We start from the raw sequence: 26536 nt of genomic DNA on the forward strand, positions 1-26536 counted from the left end.
TCCGGTTCGGCTCAGTTGCTGGTAGTTCCTCCAGTCTAGGTCGGTGAGGAGTGGAGACAGCCAGGTACCGAGCTGAAATGTCGGACAGCGGGAGTCAGGAAGCCCCGAAAACACGGATACCCAGGCCGACGGTTGGCAACAAAGTGACCGTGGTACTCGGCGCTCAGTGGGGCGATGAGGGGAAGGGGAAAGTTGTGGATCTGCTGGCACAGGACGCGGACATGGTGTGCAGATGCCAGGTACGTTAGGTGAGCTCTGTCGTCAGGAGAGAGTCCGCAGGTAACTGCTGCTCGTTAGCTGAAACACCCGCCTCTCTGATGTTCTGCCGCATTCTTTATGAAAACCTACTGTCAGCTTCCGACTTCCAGCCACTCAGTGGGAGCTGTCACGCCACGGAAATATTGCGCGAATCATGCAAATACAAATCTGCACGAACTCGACAGCAATACATTCAGCTCCTTTTATACAGCACCTCTGTTTCGTGCCGGGCTTCACCCGTACTGTCCCGAACTACCAATACCCAACATAACAGGTGCGATTTCACCAATTTCACACCTCGTGAAAGTGGTTAGCACCGGAAAAAGCGGGGTCTTCCTCCCCCTTTTTTCTGTCATCCTCACAAGACCGTGTGAATTGAATCCAACAAGCCAGCGACTATTTCCTGGCTGACGAACATCCCAGGCAGGCTGGCTCTCTGTGTTTTTGCTAAAGTCACCTTGAATTCCTGCTAGCTGCCTAGCTCCCCAAACACCTGTAAAGCTGTGGTGACTTCATGTGCACACGTAAAACAGATACCTAGAGCTGGTTATTTAAAGAGAGAAGGCGCAAAACAGCGGCTATCCTCGGTTTGTGTTTATTCTCGCCGAGCTCTTCATTAATGCTTGTGTCTTGGCGGTATTGGCACAATTAAAGTTATCTTAAGGCATTTTCTTCTTCTTTCTTTTCTTCTTTTAAATCTTAATTGCTGTTGGCCTCAAAATTGACCCGTGTTGACATTTGACAGCGTTTCAAACGTCACCCAAAATACACAAAAATATAAACTTTAAAAATGTGCAGGTACTACAAACTCTAACACACTGATGCTGTTGGAGTCAAACTAGAGACTCTTGAAACTCTGAAGTTGTACATGCCATGTCTCTGTGTATGTTTTTATGGGACAGTGGTGACATGCGATCTATCTGTGCACCTGCTGGTCTTTAAAGTGTCATGGGAGGAATTGCTAAACAGTGCAATAGTAAAACAGCACAGGAGGGATGTGTATGGGGGCACAAAAGGAATAGAGGTCATACAGAGGTCAAAGGTTTCCTTGAGAGAGGGTACCTCAGTGCCACGGTGGAAAGGTGGGTAATGGTGTTGCTTCACATAAAGAAGGTTCCTGGTACCAAGCCTGTCTGCGTGCAGTTTGCCTATATGAGTACTCCTTTTCCTTGTACAATCCTACGACACACATTGGTGAATTGATCATAGATGTGAGTTGCAAAAAGTGCTTGAAGTTTACAGTACTGTATGAATATGTGGTTACAGTGTAACTTGCAATTAAAGGCACTTTGAGTGGTCAGTAAGGTTATTTTTCCTCCAAAAACAAGTGTTGTAAAACCTAAAGAATGCCCTCTTCCTGCTTTCTGAAGCATTAATTAAGGATTACTAATTGATTACTAATAATCAGCATTTGTTGTAGACACTTACTTTACCTCATAATAAGTGACGCACTTCAATTCTTTTTATATGAGGACTTTATATACACTCCACAATGCTTTTGTATGTTTTATACAAAAGCATTTTAGAGCCATGTTTATACAAATTCAAAAGTAGATGGAGAGACTGGCATAAGGACTGTTTTCAATACTTGGATAAAAATCCTTTGCGGTCAATGACTGCCTGAAGTGTAGAAACCATGGACGTCACCAAATGCTGCGTGTCCTCCCCTGAGATGCTCTGCCAGACCTTAACTGCAGCCAGCTTCAGCTGCTGCTTGTTTGTTTGCTCTCTTGGGTTGAGATCAAGTGACTGACTATGCCATTGAAGAATATCCCCTTTCTTTGCCTTGTACAGTTTCTTTTAAAGCATGCTTTATTTACATTGTTCATTTGCTCTGTGAAGCGTTGCCTGGTCAGTTTTGCAACATGGAGATTTGGGTGAATCTCCATGTTATAAGGAATATTGACGTGACACTTATGGTCCTCTGTAAGCATTACCACGATGGTCACAGAGTGGCACAGCTTGCTTTTAGAGAGATTTTAGTGTTTTAGCTTTTTTAAAACCTGTTAACTGCATAGACAATGGCTAGAGCCACTCATTGGTTCTTTTGACCATCTTTTGAAGCCAGACATGACAATTGAGGCCTGACGGTGACACAGAGGACACTAATTTCAAAATTCAAATTCAAATTTTTATTTGTCACGTACACAGTCATACACAGTACGATATGTAGTGAAATGCTTGGACAACTGCTCGTGACCTAAAGAAAACAAAAAAGGAAAAGGCTATGAATAAGATAGGAAATAAATATGAAAAATTAAAAAGGGTAAATTTAACTAGGAAGGAATAAAATATAAATTAAGGTTAAAAATGAAATAACTGTACAACACACTGGGAAAGAATAAGATAAAATATATAAATTAAATTGAAAATAAAATAACTGTACAACAAAATACACAATATAGAACTATATAACTACACACTCATTGGCTAACAACTTGTAGTTGACAAAATCACGAGCCAGTGAGCATACCCTAAGTAGTCCTCCAGACTCTAATAATGACCACAATCTACAAAATGAATTTCACCTTTTTAATTTAGCAAGACTAAAGACAGAGCCCATAATCTCACATACAATAAAATTAAGCTTGCTAGTAAAATGGTGACAGTACAAAGACTGCAAGGACTTTTGAATTGCATCCACTGTGGTTTCCTCATGCAAAATGAGTGGATTCAACTTTAAAATACCCGGATATGTTATCCCTGGGCTTTTAATATGCCTCTCCTCTTTTTGTCCAGCCTGTATCTGCCCTTGATCTGCTTAAATAAAAAGGTTTAAAACCCTCAGTTAAAAAGAAATTCTTAAAACCCTGCTGTTATTGTGGAAAGCAACAGAAAGAAGACTGCTGACGTCTGGCAAGGCTGCATCAGACTGCTTATATTAGGGCTGTGATGTATGTTGTTACGCATCATACAGTGTCTGGATTTGAAATGCAGCAACCTTATGTTTTGGACTGGTTTAGGTATTGCCTTAGCAACAAAACATGCAAACTAGTCAGCTGAGTGTGTTGTGTTTGCAGAACAATGCGCAGGACTTCCTATTTTGGAAGAAAAGGCATCAAAGCTTTGCAGATCGCAAACAGGCAGTTTGTCAGCCTGAATCTGTGCATGTAATGCAGTGAGGAGTGGGGAAGCAAACTAATCACAGTATGTTTTACAAGCCTGCCAGGCTTATGCACCAGGTTTATTATTTTCTTTTCTAGGCAAAAGCTTCAACGGTTAAGTCTGTCTCTGTTAACTGTTTTTGTATGCATTTAAACAAAAAGCAGGTGAAATTAAATACTTTATCGCTCTGTCACAATGAGGTAAAATGTGATTTTGGTACTTCCTCTTCATGCTGTAAGAGGGAAACAAATAAAAACCCCAGTGCCTCCCTCCTCTTTCCAGTAATCCGGCTGTGCCTACGCACAATTAATAACAGCGTCAGGATAGTCCACATCAATTCACTGCAATGTTAATTTATCCTCCGTATACCCACTTCTTGGTTGCAGCAACTGCGATGACAGATTTTCCGACATGTCCCTGTAGTAATTGCACAGATTGGCTCAGAAACACACTGGTTTAAATTCTTCTTGGCAAGGTGTGAAAATCTGATTCAGAGGTTTGAAACTTGCTTGAGAGAAGTGCCTTAAAAAGAGAAAAGCATCACACCGTTTCACCTTAAAGATCTGATCACTAACATATGGTGAATGCATTTATGATGTGTTGTTCTGGCCTCCAGCACTGTAACTTTTTTGAAAATTAGACTCAAGATAGTCCTTTCAGCTCACCTAGCTCATGGGTGTCAAACATAAGAACCGGGGGCCAGCATCGGCCCGTTAAAGACCCCGATCTGGCCGGTTGGATGGTTATGGAAAATGTGAAGGAGGGCATAGCAAAGCAGTATTTCTTTACCATGTAGACAAAGTGAGGCAAAATGTTGAAATATCTCTTCTTTGTCTTATATTAAAGTATCTAATTGATTAAATATGCATTTAAACTTTTTACACTGTCAGAAATTGGAGTTTCAGCAGTCCATCCCACATAAGATCAAAGTAAGCTGTTTGTGGCCCTCGATATAAAATAAGTTTGACATCCCTGCTCTAACTCAAGCTCAAACCTGCACTCTTCCACTAAGTAGACTCACAAAGCTCCTACCAAGTGAACCGGCAAAATATTAACCATATCCTCTAATCAGGCAGCGATACCAAAGCAGTTAAAATGCATAATAAACATCTCAAAATTATGATTTAAATCTGTTTGACAGCAGATGGGGAGGATTTCCTGTTAAACTGATAAGCACTATAAGCAAACCTTGTTCCTAATAAAAAAGCAAAGCTTAATAACACCTTGTGATGTGCACTTGGTTCAATTTTTAATTAAAATTTTAATGTTGGCTTCCAAAATTATAAAACAAGATACTGAGATAAAACAATTACTGCACCACATTTATTGCTCTCCACTCAAAAAAGTCCAAATTAACCCACAACAGTCTGTGGCTTCTTTCTTTTTTTCAGCTGAAATATAATTAATGTTTAAAGAAGTCGATGTAATTATACAGAATTGCTCGATAAGCCTAGAATTACTTTTGGAAAGTGCGTGTATAAACCTGTCAGATAATTTCAACAGGAGCCAAAATAATTGTGGTTTATAATTCTGCTGTAATCAAACAGCCTCTTTCACTAACGCAGACGGTCCAGTGAATCTGCCGAGTGTCAGGCGACCCTGCACAGACGTGCTTCCCCTCACTGCATTATGATGTTATGACATGTGTGCTTGATGTGTAAGTGAGCGGTGAAGTGCTGCAGCAGGCACCCTTAGTCTTTTTATAAAATCAGCTTTGCCAAGCAGTCCTGCTCGGTGTCCCTTACAGCCCAGACCTCTAAGATGCTGTTGGTGACAGTTGGGTGTGTGAGTCAGAGGTGTGTAGCAGACAGGGCGTGATACCAGCAAAACACATTTACAGTAATATATTTCTGTACAAGCTGCTCACACCTTTTAAACGTTTAAACATTCGTTGAATGCACAATGCGAAGACAATTCAATCAGTGATTAAAGTAAACTGTGACTGCGTGCTTTTAACAAAAGGAAAACATACAAACTGTAAAGTGTTATAGCTGAGTACATTGATGCCTATGTGGGATTGAAATTACTCAACACGTACTTTAATAGCTGATTATTTAAGTAGTTTTCTAAACAACAGCTCCAGATTGTCATATTTTTACTTTTTTATTTATCATTTTGGACAAAGTGTTTTTCACTATTCAGACATTTTACAGTTAAAAGTTTAGAGTGGCTCGATCACCTGATCGGAGATGGGAAACGTACCTGATGCAGAACAAAGGGCTGTGAAGCAAGGTTATCTGGTGAAACTGATAATACTTCCTCTCAAGTTTTAAAGCCCATTTTGTCCAGTTTTGTTTACAGTGTAGGTTTAGCTTACAATGGTTTGTATTATAATGGTGTACGAGTTCAGCTGGAGACGTGGTTGCCGCACGTCGACTCAGTTTCTATAGAGATGTTTGCAAAAGGAAAAGAAAACAGAGACTGTTGCCCTGTTAGCCCTTCGACTTTGATGCATTTGGTCTTTCAAGACTTAAAGGGATCCGATAAAAATCGTATAAATCATCTGTAATGAACTGAAGTCAGACCTTCCTACCAGAAAAAGAGGGGAAATATCAAACCACGGCAGGATTTTTCCTGGCTCACAACAGGGATTCACATAAGGAGAACTAATCATTAGTTTTTATATGCAGGAAAGCTTCTGCACAGTGACCAGTTAGAGGCAGATGCTGGCGGTCAATTTTAAGTTAAAGACCCCTGGGCACAACTATGTGGTGGGACCAGAGCAACTTGGTTTGATTCAGCTAATCTCATCAATAACACAGTCAGATCTACTGCTCACGGATTAATGTTGAAAGAGTAATAAAGTATAGAGCTCAGAGAGCTTCTCGGGTAAAATACTCTTGCCCAATTAGAAAAGGAACTTTCTTTGTTGAACAAAACATAAATAATAATGCAGGTAAAATATTCTCTCGATATTCACTGCTTTGGTCGAGAGCTGCAGCAACCCCTGCACTGGTCAGGGCAGCCTGGCTCCTTCATTTAGATTGGACCAAAGTTTCACGTCATAAATTCACTGCATTGCTAGTTTTTCCATTTTCCTCCATCACTTCTGTTTCATTCGTTTTTGTAGTACTGTATCATTTAGCCAGCTGACTCTGAGAGTTACTACTAGCCTCACCAGTGTGTATGATGAACTACTGTGTTCTACCAATTATATCATTTAAATAGATCTGCGTTTTGGTAATATATAGATTGAGGAAACATTTAAACAAATACAGTTATATTGTTTTTTTTCATTTGCCCGTTGGATGGGCTCCTAACTGTACATGGGCACGAACCCAGAATGGAGTGGAACAAAGCCTAGGTTTAGCTCATCTGGCCAAAGGATATCTCAGTCTCCTTCTGTGCTTCTTTTTTGGGCCTTTTATTTATTCATTTATTCATTTATTTTCGAGTGGAAGGCCAAAACTTTTTAGAGGGGGCTTCTAAATCTTTTTGAAAAACCCCAATCTGTTAAGGTTGCTCGGGGTGTGATCACATCCAGCCTTAGCTTAAACTACCTGCCTGTTTTATGTTTTTTTGCTTGCATCACAAAGAAGAAAAGTAACTGTGAGCATCCCCAACGGCTAGTTAATATCTTATAAATATACATACACGCTCCAAGTTCTGGAGTATGGTATTTGATTTTATTTAATGATTGATTCGTAAGATGTAGTTAATCTTTTGCAGCATTGTAAGGTAGTACAGAAAATGACAGTGACCTGCAATTTAGTGTCAGAGTACACTTGAGTAAGGCAAATGGTTGCCAACAAAACATGAGCCTGTTTAGGAGGAAGATCCTGTCCTCACTATGACTCCCTGGTTCTCAGAGACAAAGTGTCAGGTACAACTGATCTGTTTAGCAAAGTTGTTATCTGGCATTAAATGACTGAACAGAACGGAGTTGGTGCTGAACGGTTTTGACTGTTTTGCACATTACTTGATTCAGATGAAAAGCGGCAGCGCTAAAAAAAAGTCCCTGTTTTTGTGCTAACACATGGGATTCAGTGTGGTAACGTGAACACAGTTTGGTGAGGCGTCAAAGCTTTTTTAAAATAAGTCAAATGTAATAACTATATTTAGTTTAAAAAGCAGGATTTGTGGTTGAAGTAGTCCAGTGTTCTCCCAAACTCTCAAAACGTCTATGAAAAGTGTTTCTTTCTCCAACTGCAGATACTGTGTCCCATCAAGCATCACTTTTCCTGCTGTGGTATATCACAGTATCTTCTGTGAAAAAAAACAATATTTATCTGACAGCGATCTGAGATATAAATACTGAGTCGTACCCAGCCTCTGAAAATGTAAATGTCTTTGAATCTACTGAACCCACTGCTGTCTCTGTGTAAAACTCTGTGGGTGACATTTGTAAAAATCAGGTTTATCTTGCAGGTAGGATCTAATAATGAGTCTGATGAAAAGTATCATGTTCATCATCAAGGCTGAGTGTTATCCAATTATCATGATCATACTCAAAAAGTCATTCAGACTCTAAGTTTTTATTGAGTTTTTGGCCACCTGCTGAATGTAAGTTGAATACTTTCTATCAGTTCTAGCGATGTGTGCCTGCTGTTCGCTGTTTGGTATGCCCAGTGGGTTTGAGCAGTTTGGGTTTTCTTTTCAGTGCTATTAGTTGTAAAAGTAAAAAAAGAAGAGAAAATATAAGTGTGAACATCAAAACCGCTGAACTGAGCTCATTTTGGAAATCGATGCTACCTAAAAGATCAGATGCGCCAGCAAGACATCGACTTACCCAACTTACCATTCTGACATAGCAGTAAAAACAGAGGCGTTGAGACATTAAAATCTTATACATTGAGTAGAAGTTTCTGCTTGCTCTTTTCTAAGCTGCTTATTTTTGCAAAATAAATGAAATCTGAGACCAACGAGTGCTTTTCAAAAGTACCGTACTTGCATCACAACATTAATGAGAGGATGGGGCAAAAAATGCATTTTAAACACATTAACCAAATAAAGATCCAAAGATTGGATCAGCTTAAGATCTCTTAAAGCTGAAGCCAAATAATCTGTAAATTAATCTTATGTAATTATGTCTTTCAGAAGAAACTACCAGTAGCGCCTGATGACGTAGGGATTGACTAATTGTCCAGTTAATTCCAATGGCTAAGAGATGCATAGCTGCAAGATGAACTCATGTTTTTCCTTTCACATCAAAGCATTTATCCCAGGTTAGAGTCGCATGATTCATTATTACCAACAGCAAGGTCAGATTTTTCCTCAGGTCCTTTATCTATTGTCAAAAAGCTTCTACAGCTTTAGTTTTGTCTCTTTTTTAATAATAGTAATCATTTCTGTTATTGTTGAAGTATGTTTGCATAGCAGAGACCTTCTATTGTACCCTTAGAGCAGTAATCACACTGCCCCTGCAGTTCCCAAACTAAAGGGCAGTAGGTGACCATTGTAAAAATTTGTGTCTTGTGATGGGTACGAGAAGCCGATCATGGGACTGCTGGAAGACCGGAGTTCTTCGGTTCTTTGGGGGGATGGGGTGAATCGTAAAAGTCATATCTAAAAAGGAGAGGCATCTGCCCCCCATCTGTTTCCCCTCTCCACCTTCAGGGTGCTGCTGTAGCCAGGAATAACTCCATGTGACCAAAGCACATGCTGAGCCTGATTTATGTCCACAGGCATAAGTTGAATAGGCACCGTGGGTTGTGGGTAGTGACGCAAGCTGCAGCAGAAAAAATGGATCAGCAGTTTAATTTTTCATCACAGCAAAAGAAAAAGAAATTTAAAAAATGAAGTACTTGCTTAAGTATCTGTTTGTTTCTCCCCTTCTTTTCCGTGTACCTCGTGTTCTTTTTTACCTTAACATCTGACTGATAAACATGAAGAAGAGAGGAGTAAAGCAGGTCAGATTGTGATGTTCTAGTCCAAGAACTCACCGTTCCTTTTCTGGGTCCCCCCATTTTTATCTCTAAAGTCAGATGTGCTAAATCATCTGCAGGCGTCTGTGCTACATCCTATCAGATTAACTCACAGAAGCATGATTAAATACAACAAGATTAAATGGTCTCTGCTTGTCTGAAATTGTAGTTTCCTTTAGCCAGTGGATGTCTTGTGCTGCAAACAAATTGGTGTACAGATATAGTTCAGTACTGAGCGTCTACACACCGATAGTGATACTGCTTTCGCTTCTCAGAACCTGCACTTCCAAGAGTCCACAGTCTGAATGATTAGCTGATTTTGTTCTTGTCATAAATTTGTCATCACTATTGTGATTTATCATCACTATTATCATAAAAAAAACTGATGAGGTTCTGTTTTCTCACCGACTTAGCTGTCAGGCAGATAGCGTCGTCTTGTTAAGTGTGAGGAGTTGGCCTTTTATACATGTCAAAGTCAGTTTAAGTGTTGGCGAGCGTTGCTGCAAATGTGAACAGTGTTTGTATAAAGTTGCACAGAGTCTGATGAGCTATTATAAGTGTCGTTGCTTTGCCTCACTGGTTAAATACTTAAAAATTAGAAATCTGAGTGTGGAGTTGGAAAGAAGTAGCATTACCATATCCTTTTTTCTTGCTAGTAATCTCTTCTCAACTGTAGAAGATTATTGAGGCCATATAAGCTGCTAATAAGGCTCAATAAACAAAAAAGACAGATTATGGTTAATATAGGCACCAATTTTGACAAGAAAAGGACTGAAGAGCTTGTAAAGCCCTATATAAATCTAAATTCTGAGTATTAGAACCTGTAGACAAATTGCATATTGTTACGCAAATATTATAAACTTCAGTCTAGCTTTTACTTTTGTAATCACAGCTTGTTGTAAGGAGGGGCGCAAGAACTCGTTATTCCTCCAGCTTCATTTCCTTTCTTGGAGTACCATGTCCTTCAGGCGTAACTACGAATATTTCTTTATTATATATTCTTAAAGTGTACGTTTGTAGTTGTAGAGTCTTGACAGAACATGTCGCTGTGTTTGGGTGTGCAGACTAGAGGATTATGAACGCGTTCTTAACACACATTACCAACAGTTCGTTTGACATGCCCTTCCATGCATCTGTCAGTAGGTTTAAACTGGGTTGATACCTCTGCTTTCTGACCTCAAAGTAAACAGAAGTTTCTAAGCAACAGCGCAGAGCAACACATACCCTAACAGGCAGCGCTTCGTGGTTTGTGTATGATGCTTGTTGCTTCTCGCCAAACTATTTGGCTTTTCAAAACAAAGTTGGAGAGCCTCCTCTAGTTTCTGTTTGGCTTTAGTCATCAGTTTCTGTTTTTCCCCCCCTCTCTCCCTGCAGGGCGGCAACAACGCAGGACACACAGTGGTGGTCGACTCAGTCGAGTACGACTTTCACCTCCTACCCAGCGGCATCATCAACCCCAAGGTCACCGCTTTCATTGGTGTGTATTGCATGCAGAAATACACTTACATTGCTGCACGATACAAACACAGTTCCTCGCTATTTTCTTCTTGAACTGATCGCGATCCCTTTTAGTTGGCTGTTCGTCATCGCTCATATAGCCTCCATCCTGACGACTCTTACAGCGAGTGCGATCGGCTTGACTCGGAGCCAGACTGCAGGCTACATCGTATCCACCCATCTGCAGTAATTTCATTAGCTAATGGATCCAACTTTTCCTTTAAGGCTTCCAGTCCCTGTACACATCTGCAGTTGACCACGTACAGTCTATCAATACTTAATACTGTTTCTGCTTTGTTTTTGCTTACGACTGTGGCACTCATGTGTAGAGGCTTATTTCTGTTTGTTGTGACATAACTTTGCCTCCTGTGTAGATTTTGAGAACGTCTCATTTAGTGGGCACATTCATTCTGACAGTGTCATTAAAAGAGCTTTTTTAATGCTTTTATAGCTAATTTCCTTGTTTCCTATATTTAATTTGGTTAAAGTAATTACCTCATTGCCTCCACGTAATGAAGCTCCAGTTAAAAGCTAATTAGAGCCAGCTGTTTGAATACTCCAGTGAGTAAAGAAAGCTCTGCTCTGTCTCTTGGCATTACATTCAGGCACACCTAAGACTGCTTTCACAATGACGGGCGCTGACTTTGGTTTAGATGCAACTTACACACAGTCGAATGAAGCGACTCTGCCCACAAATGGGAATGATAAGCTTATCTTCCAACTAAGTTAAAACATTTCCAGATGCAGGCTATCCTGTTTGGCCAGTTCCGCATTCAGGTTTGCTTCCACTGTGGTCTGAACAGCAGACAGTATAGAACAAACAACAGACAAGGCAAATTTAGCGTCACCTATATGTATTTTGAACCATGATGCGAGGAGTAATGGGTAGATCTGACTGAAACGAACACTGGTTGGTGCTCATGAAACAACTGTAACTGTACAAAAGTCTTGATTAGCCAGGATGAGTGTGTTCAAGGTCACAGAAACTTTCGATGCGACTATTCGCTGGAAACAAAATCACTTATCTGTGAAAGTAACTGTCAGCTCTGGCCAGAAATGAGAGGCTGGTATCTAAACGCTTTGTGCCCTGGTCAGAGGAGAGATTTAAGATTCAGTAACACATCTGTTAGTGTCTGGGTTTCAGAGGTCACACTCTCTCTCCTCATTTGCCCTTAATTTTCACTCTCTCAGAGCACAAAGCTGCTTGATAGAGGCTGACTGCACAGTAACACCAGCAGGCTGAAGTTAATACAGTGGAGTGCTATAAAGACAGGGTTTAAATTTGATCAGGTTTATTTTAGTTCATCCAGAGTAATAAGCCTGGATTGGCCTCGATATCACTCCATAGAGCTACTCAGGACATCTCCGATCGACAGCATCACAAATGACAGCCCCCAACAGAGCTGCATCATCAACAGTGTGTGAAGCATAACATGTCAGAAAGTTTGACTTGTCTTTGTAATAAGTTTTGTTTCTAATATCATTAATGAAGCCTCCGTTCTGTTCAAACATCCCAAAGTGTGACATTGTGGTGATGATAGAATTTTATACTACCTGTAATTTCTCTGTTGTAGGACAATCTGAACCTTCACTGTGGCATTGAAACATTTTACTTTCGTATCAAAAGTCACTCTTCTTTCTTTAAACATAATTTTGTGTATTCTTTAAGGGATCATAAACCAAAATAGGGCATATACTGATAGTTTACAGAGAAATAAACTCAGCTTTGACTCTTTTGATTTGAAACCAAGAACTGTAATGTCACATAGCTTTGTTTTTACATCAGGCAATGGTGTGGTGATCCATCTTCCAGGCCTGTTCGAAGAAGCAGAAAAAAATGAACGCAAAGGAAAAAGTGAGTGCTGTACTTACTTTTTTTTTCTTTTTCTGAGCAAAACATGGTGTTAGTTATCTGTGTGGAACTCACAGCATATATGCGTGTGTAGGTCTAAAAGGCTGGGAGAAACGGTTGATCATCTCGGACAGAGCACACATTGGTAAGTCCTCACAGATCTGCCCCTGCACTCGTTTACTTTAGAGAGTGTGCGACAGTTTGAATGCATGCAAGAAGAAGTGTGTGTGTGTGTGTGTGTGTGTGTGTGCGCGCGTGTATGTGTGTGTGAATGCGGGAGCTCTGCTTTCTTTGAGGTGTGTGAGTGTGTGTGTGTCCTCTCTCCCTCCTTCGCAGTGTTTGACTTCCACCAAGCGGTTGATGGCGTTCAGGAACAGCAGAGACAAGAGCAAGCAGGCCAGAAGTAAGAAACCTGTTGCTTACAAATGGCTGCAATGTACACACAGCGTGCACACACTTTAAGTTTCAGGTACTCCGTATATTAGCAAACACAGCTTCAAACACTAAAGTTAGTCGTTGATTGAATAAATGCCACTCCTTGTGTTCCTTATCTTGGATTGCGTTCTGTTTTCGGTATTCATCTTTGCACTGAGTCAAGCTTTTCTTTCTTTTTGTCATGTGAATCTTAGTCAGGCCTCTGGATAGTTTTGCAGTTTGCTGTCACAGGGTCAGGGTACTATTCCACATGTTACACACTAACAGCTGCCAGCTGTAGCTGCTAGTGGTGCACCGGATCACGGTTGAGCCGAAATCCGAACCGATCCCGCTCCACGGTTCGGTATGCGCGTGATCCGAAGATTCGAGAAAGGGGAAAAAAAAAGTATGTGTATGGTGCGCGTGGTGGGTCTGTCAAGCGGTGGTTATGGCAAGCGCTAGCGGTCCAAGTGGCGGAGCAGAGGAGTTTGCGGCATTTAAGCAGCTCTTTGCTGCCCAATCCAACCGGGTTAAAGATATTACAAAAGCTACTGGGGTGTTTAGCTGCAGACGGGAGGCCGTATTCCGTTGTGCAAAACAAGGGGTTTAAACTGTGATAAACGTGCTTGAGCCACGCTATGATATCTCGTTGCGCGTCCACTTCAGTGACAAGATCGTTCCAAGCAAGTATGCGCAGGAGAAGTTTAAAGTTATGGCTGAACTGTCCCAGGCATCTTCTGTTGCCTTAACTACAAATGGGTGGACCTCCAGGTCAACGGAAAGCCACGTGACCGTGACCGCTTGTTATATCACAGCGGAGTGGTAGATACAAAGCCCTGTACTGCCCTATAGATCACATTAGATTAGATGAAACTTTATTTATCCCTCGGGTGGGTTCCTCCGGGAAATTCAGTTTCCAGTAGCACAGCACCGACAGAAGTTGCAGAATCTGAGCAGAAATATACCATATATACACAAATATAAATACAGAGTATACAAAGGGGATAAATAGAATAATTAGGAATAAGAATACAAGGAATGGCACATTTCAAGTATTGTGAGTCTATTATACCGTTGGATATTAACAAAAACTATTGCACAGTGAAAAGGCACTACAGCTTATTTGTTGCCCCTCCTTTGTCCCCGTTTCCCCTCCCTCTCCCCTCCAGCGAGGAGTTAAACAGTTTGATGGCGTGTGGGACAAAGGACTTTTTAAGTCTGCTGGTCCTTGACTTTGGGAGAAGCAACCTGTCACTGAACAGACTCCTGGTTGTTTATGGCCGTATGCAGAGGATGCCCAGCATGGTCCATAATGTCCATATTGCACCTTAATTTGTTTTTATATAAGTGCGTGGAATGAATCTTCAGTTGAATGTTTTTTAATAGGCAAAAAATACTTAAATAAGTAAATGGCGAGTCAAATTTTTGTCTTTTTTTTTCTATTTTTGCTGATCCGAAAATTGAACCGATCCGAACCGTGAGATTTTTGATCCGTTGCACCATTAGTAGCTGCTGAATGCGGTTAACAACAGTATGACTGTAAATCCAGGTAGAAGAATGTTACGGCACCTTTGAACACGATCCCAGCATGTTGGATTTCTTCTATAAACATCTTAGTCTCCTTTCTATAAATAAACACGACATTGATCCTCACATACAAACTTGAAGCACTGACATTTTTTGTAATAACACCTAAAACTGCTCCCACCCTCGGCTTTGCAGAGCATCGTGGTGACTCTCGGCTCCATGCACACCTTTCATTTTCTGTGTTCTCATAGTGTAATTTTACACAAGGATCTCTGAACATCCACTCTGTGCACTCATCGCTAAACAGCTGAAAGGCAAAGAGACTAGATGGTGAACATCGTGGAGGATTTAGCAGCCAAAATGCCAGATATTTCCACGAGGAGTTAAAAGCGGATTATTGGACTTAATGTCATCCTGTTGCTGCTCGATGTGTAAATATTCAGCTGTTAAACAAAACAGCTTAAAACATAATATGTTAATGTTGTTTGTAGTCCGTCGGGAGGTTTAAACTGGGTAATTGCTGCCAAAGAGTGTTATAGTACTTTGGAAGATAAACCTCATTCACACAGACCTAGAGACCGGTCGACAACGTCCTCTGGCAAATTCCAGCCGCTAGGGAAAAATTTTCATCGACAACTCGGTCGATCACATCTGCTTTTGTGTGATTTGGTTGCAGAGAAGGAACACACAAAAATCGCCTTGTGATTGCTTTATTCTCCCTGCAGATGCAGTTTTCATTTTAATCTAATTTAATTTAATTTAATTTCTGGCTTGCAGTGAAACTTGAAAAAGTTCTGAGCAACACTGAAATGTTGACCAGCCACCTTGAAAGTCAAAAGTTTGCCACACTTCGCATCTTAAAAGGTCTAACTTTTTGAAGGTGAATGTTTGTGTTGAATTTTTCACACTTTCCACACTGTTTGGTGAGTAGTTAGTGTTTCCGGTCAAGTTGACATCTTCCATACAAACTACTGGTGTCTGTGGCAACCTGCCTGTGACCATCAGCAACCACTCGTTGGCTTGCTAATCTCAGAATACACATTTTCCTCTAGACCGGTGGTTACCAGGAGGTCACTAACTGGTCTCTAGGCCTGCATGAATGGAGTTTAGCAGTCGATTTCACAGCAGCTGCCAGCAGCCTGTTGGGGAATGCATGATTTTCATTTGTGACCAGAGACCACCAGATGATTTCCCACAGGTCTCTAGGCTTGTGCAGGTGAGGCCTTAATAAAAGCATTTTTAATATCTCTTGCTGATGGTTTCAATAATAGGTTTACCTGCCATCAGACAGAGTAAGAGGGCCTTACTCTGTCTCTACTATTAATTAAATCCTCACAACAAATGGGAGTCTGTCTAGTCTAGTGTCGTTAGTTTGTGTCATTGTGTGACTTTGGCCATTTCATGGGTCAGTACAGACCGAAAGTAGTTTGTTAAATTGTAAAAGTCTCAGAAAATAAACCAGGATTTATTTGCATGAACAAATCTACAGACTCTTCTGTGTGCTCCCTCACCTGCACAGTTAATTTATTTTGTATGAATACCTTTAAACTTTGAGTTATTTTCCAATTTTGGGGACAGAATTAGCTAGATCCTGTAAAATGTAACAGAACTATATTCATATATACAATACTGTTTTATTCTGTATCTGAAACCATATGGATACATATCACAGAGCCCATTATATTATATATAGTAACTTAAAAAGATAGATATAGCATTTTCTCCTTTACTTATTCACACATAGGCTTATCTTTACTTTGCATGTGTGCACGAACGTCTCTCCACAGTGACACTGTGCGTGTAACCTACGCGTTCCTCTGCCTGGAGGCGTCCTCGGAGAAGTTGGAGGGCAGGCAGAGAGTAGCAGCCCTGCAGCAGGTGTTGTTTCTGTAGCGCGAGACAGAGTAGCACAGCTACAGTCAACAAGTGACTAAGTAAAGCAGCAGGCTCCTGCTGACGGTCTGCCTTCTAAACTCTCCACAAGGACACAAGCAATAAAATAGGTAGTAAAACGAGATATTCAATCATCTAATTCAGTACTCGCCCGGGCACTGCGTCATACTGATATGTGTGAGGAATGTTATGCTAAGCCTGAGGAACATTCAGAATGCTAATCTAAATTCAGACCCAGCATACTCCTGTTAAAAGCAGCCACTGTCCCAAACTCACAGCCGGCTCACGTGTTTCTGAGAGCGACAGAGTGCATGTGCTTTAATGGCCGAGTCATTATAAGCTTTCAGCAGATTGCGATGTCAGGCTGGTGGATTTCCAGCATCTGCAGGCACGCTGTAGTGTAAGGTCTGCTGAAAGTCAGAGCAGAATACGATCACAGAACCAGGCAACACAATTCAGAGTGCTGGAATATCACAGCAGCCGGTGTTATACTGCTGATCTAACCTCACACATTTAAGTTAGTAACTCTCAATTCCATGTTATAATCAAGATTCATAATCAAGATTATTCTACCATAAAATTAAAAGTGTCTGTAAAACAGTTCAAGGCTGGGATCTCTGTGCGACTGTCATAAATTTCATCTCTGACAAATTTACCAGCATTCCAAGTAAAAAAGAAACAAAAACTTTAATATATAAATTAATATTTAAAGTTTTCTACAAATATTTGAAAAAAGATGATGCGTCACTCATTCCCAGCTTTGCACTGCTGTAAGATCACTCATTTGCCAGTAAAATGGACATTAAGTTGCACACATTTAATTTTCCACTTGTCTAATATTTCTTTTCAAATTTTGTTGCCTCACTTTAAATGTAAAGTCTACTATTCCGTACTGTATTCAAACTTTGGGGGTAAAGCTCAAATTAAATCCAATTTAATTCCACTGAAATATCATGCTTTATATTGCACAGTTTTTTTTATCACAGCTATTGTAGATTGGGCTCCCCTTTGCGTCAGAAGTGACTTAATTGTTGTCGCACAGATTCCACAAGGAACTAGAAACACTCCTGCTGCTCTGTTTGAACTTCAGCAGGACATCTTGACCATGTCTGCTTGCTGAATTGCACCGAGTTGCTGCCATATAATTGGCTGATTAGATATTTGCATCAGTGAGCGGTTGAACAGAAGTACATAACAGAATAGCCAGTGAGTGTAGTGTTTCTGAGTTTGTTCCCAGTTGTACTTAAGAGTTCATCCCTTTTCAAACATCTCTGACAGTTGTATTTAAATAAGTGTTATTAAGATGTCAAATGATGCAATATTTCAGATAAAGCAAAAATGTGTTTAAAAATAAATCAAAGGTTTGTACGACTGGACTTTCCTTCTTACTTTCTTACTTCTCTGGCAGAAACAGCTGACTTTTCACTCATGCACATTGGCACATATGGTTACTGGATACTACATGAGTTATATTGGCTGCACTGATGATGAAGTGCAATAACTGTAGGGCATATTTATCTATTTCTGTTCTGTAGTTGCATGTATGGTGTAAATATTCTGCTGTGCCAAGACTTCCTTTTAATAGGGCGTCTTATTAGAGGTACATGATGACATGGTAAGCTTTTGTATGTAGATGTGTATTTAGGTGGGCATGCTGTCTCTGTAGTAATTCTGTGGTGATAGCACGTCAGACTGTAATACTCTAGTGTGAGAAGATGCTTTCTGTCTGAGTTTATAATATTTTGGAGTCTGTAGAGAAGAAGCAAATGGCTCAGTGACAGTTAAACATCTGCATTTTGTCATTTTTCAGAGAATAAAAGTTTCCACATCACGAGTTTGGACTTGCTAGTCTGTGACTATAACTTGAAACCGTTTTAGTGATATTAAATGAGAGGTGGCAGGTCAAATGTTTTTTATGTTGTATTGTTTTAGAAACAGCGTAATGAACTTTTGTTCTTGTGATAACCACTGAGCTGCTCCTTTTTCATTTGTGTGCAACTGTGCATAGCATGAAATGATTTTACAGTTTCAGAGTTCATGTTGCGGAGTAAGACTGCATGTAAATGCTGTTTTTCTTTTCTCTGTGTTTCCTTCCCTCCTCTCTTGGCCTTGCTCAGCCTCGGGACGACAAAGAAGGGGATTGGTCCGGTGTACTCGGCTAAGGCGGCACGCTCCGGGCTCAGGATATGTGACTTGCTGGCAGACTTCACACAGTTCTCTGAAAGGTCAGTCTCACCAACAACATTATATATGTCACATCTACCTTTCAGAATACAGGTTTGGACACTGGAAAGGCCCACAGTCTATAAACACTCAACATGCAGTGCTCGTTCACCCTGATCACTTTTGCATATCAGCAGCAGGAGTCTGGTTGTCTTGTAACTGTTGCTGTTGTGCCAGTATCACAAAAAAAGCTTTAGACCATAGTTTAGACCATAAATGATATAAAACTTGGATGCAACCACCGTGTTACCCATTGGTTAGTAAAATAGTGTTTCCACCATCGCCATCTAGTGTTTTGAAACGGCATGTGACCAACCAGTGGGTGAATCTGGCTGTGAAACCGCAAGCCTGTGAAAGTTGCTAGCTAATGAGCGTACCCTGGAGAATCCTCCTGACTTCTACTTTCCAAAATGAACTCCAGGTTTTATTCAGTGTAATCTTAAACTAGTGATCGAGTCCGTAAAGTTATCAGGAAAGCGTTCACAGAGCTCACAGAGGAAGGCAGCTGAGGGTCACTTCCCCACAGACTTCCACCAGTGGATTTGCTCCATTAATAAGTAAATGTAAATGAGACATTGAGTCTCAACGGGACTGTCTCTGTAAGTAAGGGTTAAATAAAATATCTTATCTTTACTTTTCAGAAGCTGAAGTTGGTGTGAAGCTGGTTGTTTAGTTTAGTTTCAGGTGGACTGGTTTGCAATTTAAATATGCTGCATTAATAAACAACTGTAGAAGTGAAACAAAAATAAAGTTGAACTGTTTAAACACATTTCATTTCTGCAGTCACCGCTCAGCCTACCCTGACAGTGACACTGTCACTATGCAAAGGTTTAAGATTACTAATTAATTAAAGGCTGAGTAGTATTTTATATCTTTTGAACCACCGAGCTCAGAAATTTTAACTGGCTGACGAGCCTTTTTTCGGTGCCATAAACTCAGGCGCTTTTACTGGAAGCAGATCTAAGCAGGTGTTCAGATGAAATCCAGCTCTGTAAGTTGCTTCACTTACTCAGAGTTGAAATTCAAGATGGTTCAGCTGTTATGGTCATCTCAAGGTGGTTTTGAATACTTACAGGGAGAATTTTACAACTTAGGTGACGGTTATGCAAAGTGATTAATTAAAATAAAGTTTCCAACCAGTTGCTACCTGCTGTAGTAACTCATTGTGATTAAGGAAGCAACCCCAAAGTATTCACACAGACCAACAGAAATCTGCTAGTGTTATTTAACTATAATCATTATTCAAGTGAAAAGCACAAGTGGACATGTCACAGTATGGGAGGGGAGTTTTATGGAGGGTAATGTAAAAGGAAAATAAGAAATAAGAAATATAAAAAAATATCTTTATCTCATATGTATTCTTTTAATAATCATTGGAGGTAGAAAAAAATGAGTTTGATCGCACAGGCCTAGTAGGTAACACCATGATAGACATTTGAATTTCTATGCTAAACCCTTCTACTTTCACTGACCTCCTTCAAAGGGTTGATCTCTTTCTGAATGTGGCCATTCCTGGTTGTTCCTACTTCCCCGCCAGAAAAGGAGGGGGGAAATAGTCCAACCGATAGTTATTTTCTGTGCTGCTATTTTTCATTTGTGTTAAAATGCAAACAAAAATGAAAAGTGTGACCAAGGTGCATGAATGATTGAAATAAATCAGAATCATTCTTTGTTGCAGGTATAAAGCTTTGGCCCAGCAGTACCAGTCTATGTACCCCACTCTAAAGATCGACATAGACGGAGAGCTGCTCAAGTTAAAGGTAATAAAACTAAAAGGAAATCTGAAAACATTTAGCTGTGCTCTTTGCAGATCTCCCTGTATTTTATTTATTATTTATGTTGGGTTTTTTGCGAGTTTTTTTTTATTTTTTATTTTAGGACTATGTTGAGCAGATCAAGCCCATGGTAAGAGATGGTGTGCACTACATGTACGAGGCACTTCATGGTCCTCCTAAGAAAATCCTGGTGGAAGGAGCCAATGCAGCGCTGCTGGACATCGACTTTGGTCAGTAAATCAGTGTTTACTTCACTTCTTTGTTTCTTTGTGCTAACCTGTAGTGTCAGTATAAATCTTGTTTCTGATTGCAAAGTGCTGTTTAGTGCACCCACGGTGAGCTGATGACGTTGTCCAAGAAACACTTAAAGCTTTGTGATGCTCTTTGCAAAAGCCTGCATGGAGCTCAGGGTAGGGACGATGGTAAGTTTAAGCGTTATTATTGCGCTTTGTGCATCTGGGCTTGGCGTGCACAATCACAAGTTCAAACCACTCACCTGTGCATGAGCACGGAGGCACCCTGAGTCTATCGGTCAGTTGATCAGAATTAGAGGGCCTCTTTAACTGTTCTCATAATACTTTAAAGTATGACAATTTGATTGTTCCTTTCATTAAATGATACGGTAGACTTAACCATAATATCTCTCTGTAAGAGCATAAACCTGTCATTGAGAGCAGATTAAATTACAGTCAAAGTTCAACATGATCCAGAGACGATGCCTGTAGTTTCTGTGGTGTCAGAGCGAAACACATCCCCTCTTTCTGACAGGCTGGATCTACACATGATCAGAACATGTCACATGGGAGCATGCAGGGTGTCGGCGTTTACATAAAGAGCACTTTGACAGGACACGCTTGATGGTTTAGACACCAAAACTGCTGTTTGATTACACAACAGTCTCTCCTCACAATGGGTTTACCTCCATGTCAGCAGCCTCCAGCAACTGGTTTTGTGATCCCAGCACTTATTTGCTTTTAAAAATTTCCAAGCATGTCATTTTTCTGATTGATTGTTCTGTTTGTGTCGGTCTGTCTGTATGTTTCCTAAGGTGCAACCGCAGGTCTAATCAGACAACAGGACAGACTAGGAAAATTACTTTAAATTTAACTGAGTGTCACGTAGAAGCCATCTGGTTTCTAGTCCAGTCACAGCTTGTTTTGCAGGTTTTGTCACAAATCTCTGGACAAATATGAAAGCCTTTGTACAAATCAGTACAAATCAGGACACTTGCTAAAACAAGCCTGCGATGACATCACCTTTTCAGAGCTCACACCAGTAAAGGAGATGTGACATGAGAAAGTATGACCCGACTTCACCTCTGGTGTCGTTGCAGGAACGTACCCGTTTGTGACGTCGTCCAACTGCACGGTGGGCGGGGTGTGCACGGGCCTCGGGATGCCGCCTCAGAACGTCGGCGAGGTTTATGGGGTCGTCAAGGCGTACACCACAAGAGTGGGCATCGGTGCTTTCCCCTCAGAGCAGAAGAATGTACGAGCACACACCGATACGAAATATAAACACGATAAAAGTTTGGTTCAGATCGGGTTTTATTTTTAATAAGCACGACTTCATATTTCACATGGAGAATTAAAAGCTGCACGTTACATACACATTAACTGTTTCGTACATACAGTATCTACTGTGTCTGCATGGTTAAAACATGGCCTAATCACTTAATTTGTCTGTGTGAAATATGAGTAGATTTTCAAATAGCACCACCTGGAGGAGTTTTGCCACACTGCCAGCAGTAAACCAGCTGTAGCTTAGAATTCGTTTCAAAGATTTAGAGACAAATTTAGAGTATTTTTGTTTTCTGCGATTGCAAACATTTACAGAAAACCTACATAAGAACTGATGTTCAAGTTTAGACTCTTGTTTTCATTAGGAGATCGGAGACCTGCTGCAGACTCGAGGGAAGGAGGTCGGCGTGACCACAGGCAGAAAACGACGGTGCGGTTGGCTGGATCTGGTGCTCATCAAATATGCACATATGATTAATGGCTTCACTGCGTGAGTTTTAAATCATTTTTTTGTATATTTTAAGAGAAAAGAAAGTATTTTAGAGTAGAGTCACAACTCCAGTTAGGATGCTTGGGCACCTTAGGGCACAGTCGCAACACTTTGGCGAGATTATGTCACTAAGTTGGTTTTGTGTCCCTACAGAAGGAAGTTTCTGTATCTTTGATTATTGTATCTAAACACTTCAGGACATCATGTAACCTGTTTATATGTTATATGAAGTATTTAGAGGAAGAGAAGAAGAGAGGGAACTGCTCTGTTAAAAGCTTACATGGATATAAGGGAGTTTTTCCTTCCCACTGTCGCCAAAACACTTGGTCATATGGTCGGGGATTTCTCTGTTATCTCTGTATTATTGCAGGATCTTGACCTTACTATACAAAGCACCTTGAGGCAACTGTTTTGTGAATTGAATTGAATATTGTGATGTGACGCTAATAGGTTTTAGGACCACTAATAGGTTTTAGGACCGCTAATAGGTTTTGCCGGTGACTATTATTCATTTTTAAAAAGTCTTGTTTTTCTTGTTTTCTGACAGTTTTTCATCCCTTTTGTCACATTTTGTTTAAAGCAGATTTGTTTTATCTGTTTACTGATTTACTGTAAAAATATATAAAGTATCTTTATCCAGTTGTTGTAAAGCTGTCCGTCTTCTCTTTCAGTTTAGCTCTCACCAAACTCGACATACTTGACGTTTTCACCGAGATCAAAGTGGGCATAGGGTACAAAGTCGACAACCAAACTATACCTCACTTTCCAGGTGAGGAAAAATTTGAACATGTGAGCTATGTTAATGAATTTTGTTTTGCTTGGTAGTCTTAAACTGGATCTTGGTAGGTGGAGAATCTTCTGCCTTCATGGGAGATCATCGGGCAGCCTTTTCTCTTCTTCCAGTCTATTTGATCATTTACAGAGAGCTCCGTTTTCAGAGAGAACACATCGATCTGTTGCTGTTGCCCTTCGAGTGATTCCTACTGTCAAGTTAATGGTGTGATGCTGTTATTGATTTGTGCCAGCCAATCAGGAGGTGCTGCAGCGTGTGGAGGTTCAGTACGAGACCCTGCCCGGCTGGGACAGCGACACTTCGGCCGCTAGAAGCTTCGAGGAGCTGCCCGAGAACGCACAGAAATACGTTCGCTTCATTGAGGAGCATGTGGGAGTGCCTGGTAAGAAGTCACGCATGGAAGTGCAAGAACTGATGAGCAGCTTTTTAAATTGATAGATTTTCAGTATTTCCCCTAAGATGATTGCTTCTTCTGCTTCTCACCTCATCAGTCAAATGGATCGGAGTAGGGAAGTCCCGGGAGTCCATGATCCAGCTCTTCTAGACAAATGGAAAGAAACACAGCCTACCTACCTGTTTTAAACCTCCAAACAAAGACGCCACCGTCATCAGACTGTGCCGGACTGGACTTCTCCAGTCTGTTTGGATTTTTAACAGTTTTAAACTTTATTAAAACAGCATCACAAGGCGCTCTGCTAACATTGCAGCGTTTTGTTTCATATACAACACACTGGGCAACGCCAGCTGCCATCAGGTGAGGGCGTGAAGGAACGGCCACGAGACACGCAGGCACCGGATCGCTCGTTTGGTTGAACACATTGTTTGACTGTATTTTGGTTGATCTATGCTGTGATTTTAACGCGCTGTGTTTTCCCCCTCAGCACTTTAGATGCTTTGGACTGTATGTGCTTTATGTTTTATTCTTCCAGGTGTACGGCGCATCCTCACACGATAAAGGGATCGGTTTATATTTTAAATGTGTCTTTCTGTGTTCTCAGTGTTAAAACTTGCCTTGTCATTCAACTCCAAAAAAACAAAAACAAAAAAAAACCTAGCTTTTAAATTTTTTCCGTAGCTAGCGGTTGCTTCCACTGATCGCTGTGGGAACGCTTGAGTTTTAAGGATTAATCTCAGCAGGTGAGCTCTCCTCTAACCACTAACAGGCACAGAAATGTTAATGTAACTTAGATTTTCGAAGTAAACAAATCAAATTAGTCTGTCAGCACTTTTCCACGCCTCACATTCTTGTGATTAATGTTGTTTTGTCTTTGCACTGTCAGCACATTGTTCTGGTAACATGGGATGAAGGCAATGATTCGATGTATGCTGTTTTTTTTTTTTTTTTGCCCAGTTTTCTGCAAGACTGTAATTCCACAGTCTTGATTTAGAGTACTGCATTGAATCCCCACCTTAGTGGATGACGACATTGTTTGCATTTACAGTTCTGTGCAATGAAGACATTTTGTGTGTTGGATCAAAAGGTGATCATGAGAAGAGACACAAAAAAGTTTCAGCTTTTATTCAGTATACATTAAATAAACTTTAGATTTCCTGTTTCTTCACTGGTCATGCCTTTACAGGATTTTACTGCACCATCATGTAGTTGTCAGATTTGTTGGGGTTTTCAGGTTTTTAAGTGCATGGTCATTATGTATCCTGCTGAAGTCCTTTGTTGAGGTGGTGGTGTGCTTTGGATTATTATCTTGCCACATAATAAAGATCCTCCTGATTATTTTGGATGAATTTCTTTGTAAATTGTCAGAGTATGTTTTTGGAGACTTCTTCATTCATTTTGCTACTGCAGTCATGATCAATGAAAGCGACGGAGCCCAAGCCATGACAGCACCTCCACCGTGCTTTATAAATGAGCTTGTATGTTTAGGATCATGAGCAGATCCATGCTTTTCTGCAGACACTGGTCTTTCCATCTATATGGTAGTAGTTAAGCTTTGTCCCATCAGGCCATAAAGCTGTTCCCTAACTGATGGAGCTCATATCTGTACAGTTTTGTAAATTGCAATCCTGTTTTTTGATTTTTGCTGCTGGTGAGTGGTTGGCATCTTGCAGTGTGGCCTCTGCATTGCTGTTCTCAAAGTCTCATTAGTGTTTTGGGGGTTTCCTTGCTGCTTTCACCATTTGTGTTTTATCAGCTCTTGTTTTTTGTTTTGTTTTTTTTTTAGCTTGGAGAGCCATTTAGATGCCTGTTGCTCTGTACATCATTTCTTTTTCAGGACAATCCAGATACTTTTACTGACTTTGCTCAGCTTCTTTCCAGTTTCTCAGCTTCAGAATAACATGCTTTTCTCATTGGTCTTCATGTTGGTCTACCCAGAGGTGAAAGCTTAAACTGAGAGGAGATATCCATGATTAAACAATGGACCTTGTGGAACAACACTGTACCACAAACTCACCCATGGTTAGCTGTGGGGGGAAAAAAACTACAACTTTAGAAAAAAGTGAAGAAAAATGCAGCTGTGAAATGAGTGTGAGCAACAGGAAACATGCTGTATGAATGTGTGAGCAGTTTAAACATTTTGGTCAGTCCAGCTCAAAAACATCTGTGCCTATTTGAAGTATGGAAGAAAAGCTGCGACTGTGTAAGTTTAGAGACTTAAGTGTCACAGAATCTGAGCAAGCTTCACCATTAAATTCATGTTTAAATATGTACAAAACCCAGTGGTGTTTAAAATTCTCAGTAAAGAGTGAATATAAAATTAGATTTGAACGTGGGCTTACTCTCTGTGCAAACTTGCACAAGGGGAGTCGAGGAATCTGTGTTGGGCTACTGATGTAAGATATCACTGACATCCGCACACAGAGGTTGGTTTGATCTTCCAAGAATTGTGACGACATTTTCTGGAGAATTAATTGATCAGTGTGCTGCGATTTTGTAAAAGTTAAACTTAACCTGTTCCTGGTTATAGAGTCTAACCCAGCTGTCATGACGCAAGAGGCAGGATGCACCCTGGACAAGTCGCCAGTCCATCACAGTCAATACTTAGAGACAGACAGCCGCTCACACTCACATTCATACATATGATCAATTTAGAATCACCCATTAGCCTAACCCCATGCGTGCCTTTGGACTACAGAGAACCCAAATGGACGGTGTGAGGCCCAGACTGTGCCGCTCATCTAGATGTAAATACCAGGAAATAAAAGCTGAAACTCTGATCTCTCTTCTCATGTTCATCATTCAATCTCACACACAAATGTCTTCAGTGCACAGCAAAAACAAGTTAATGCTGTATGCTTTTAAACTTGTGTGTCTCCACTGATCAAGAGGGAAACTGGGCTGCTCTTGTTGGACTTGGAGCTAATAATG

At 40.6% G+C, this 26536-nt stretch overlaps 1 protein-coding gene across 1 annotated transcript; it reads left to right on the forward strand.

Moving 5' to 3' along the window:
* adss2 (adenylosuccinate synthase 2) lies at positions 1-24954 on the forward strand. The gene is made up of 13 exons (XM_026189533.2): positions 1-239; positions 10602-10704; positions 12511-12579; positions 12671-12721; positions 12913-12979; positions 18528-18635; positions 20312-20393; positions 20512-20638; positions 21742-21896; positions 22294-22418; positions 23090-23187; positions 23444-23593; positions 23703-24954. The coding sequence occupies exons 1-13, from the start codon at positions 78-80 to the stop codon at positions 23753-23755; spliced, it is 1350 nt and encodes a 449-aa protein (XP_026045318.1). The 5' UTR covers positions 1-77; the 3' UTR covers positions 23756-24954.
* The last annotated feature ends 1582 nt before the right edge of the window (positions 24955-26536 follow it).

Source organism: Astatotilapia calliptera, chromosome 13, assembly GCF_964374335.1.
Source record: "Astatotilapia calliptera chromosome 13, fAstCal68.1, whole genome shotgun sequence".
Taxonomy (NCBI): domain Eukaryota; kingdom Metazoa; phylum Chordata; class Actinopteri; order Cichliformes; family Cichlidae; genus Astatotilapia; species Astatotilapia calliptera.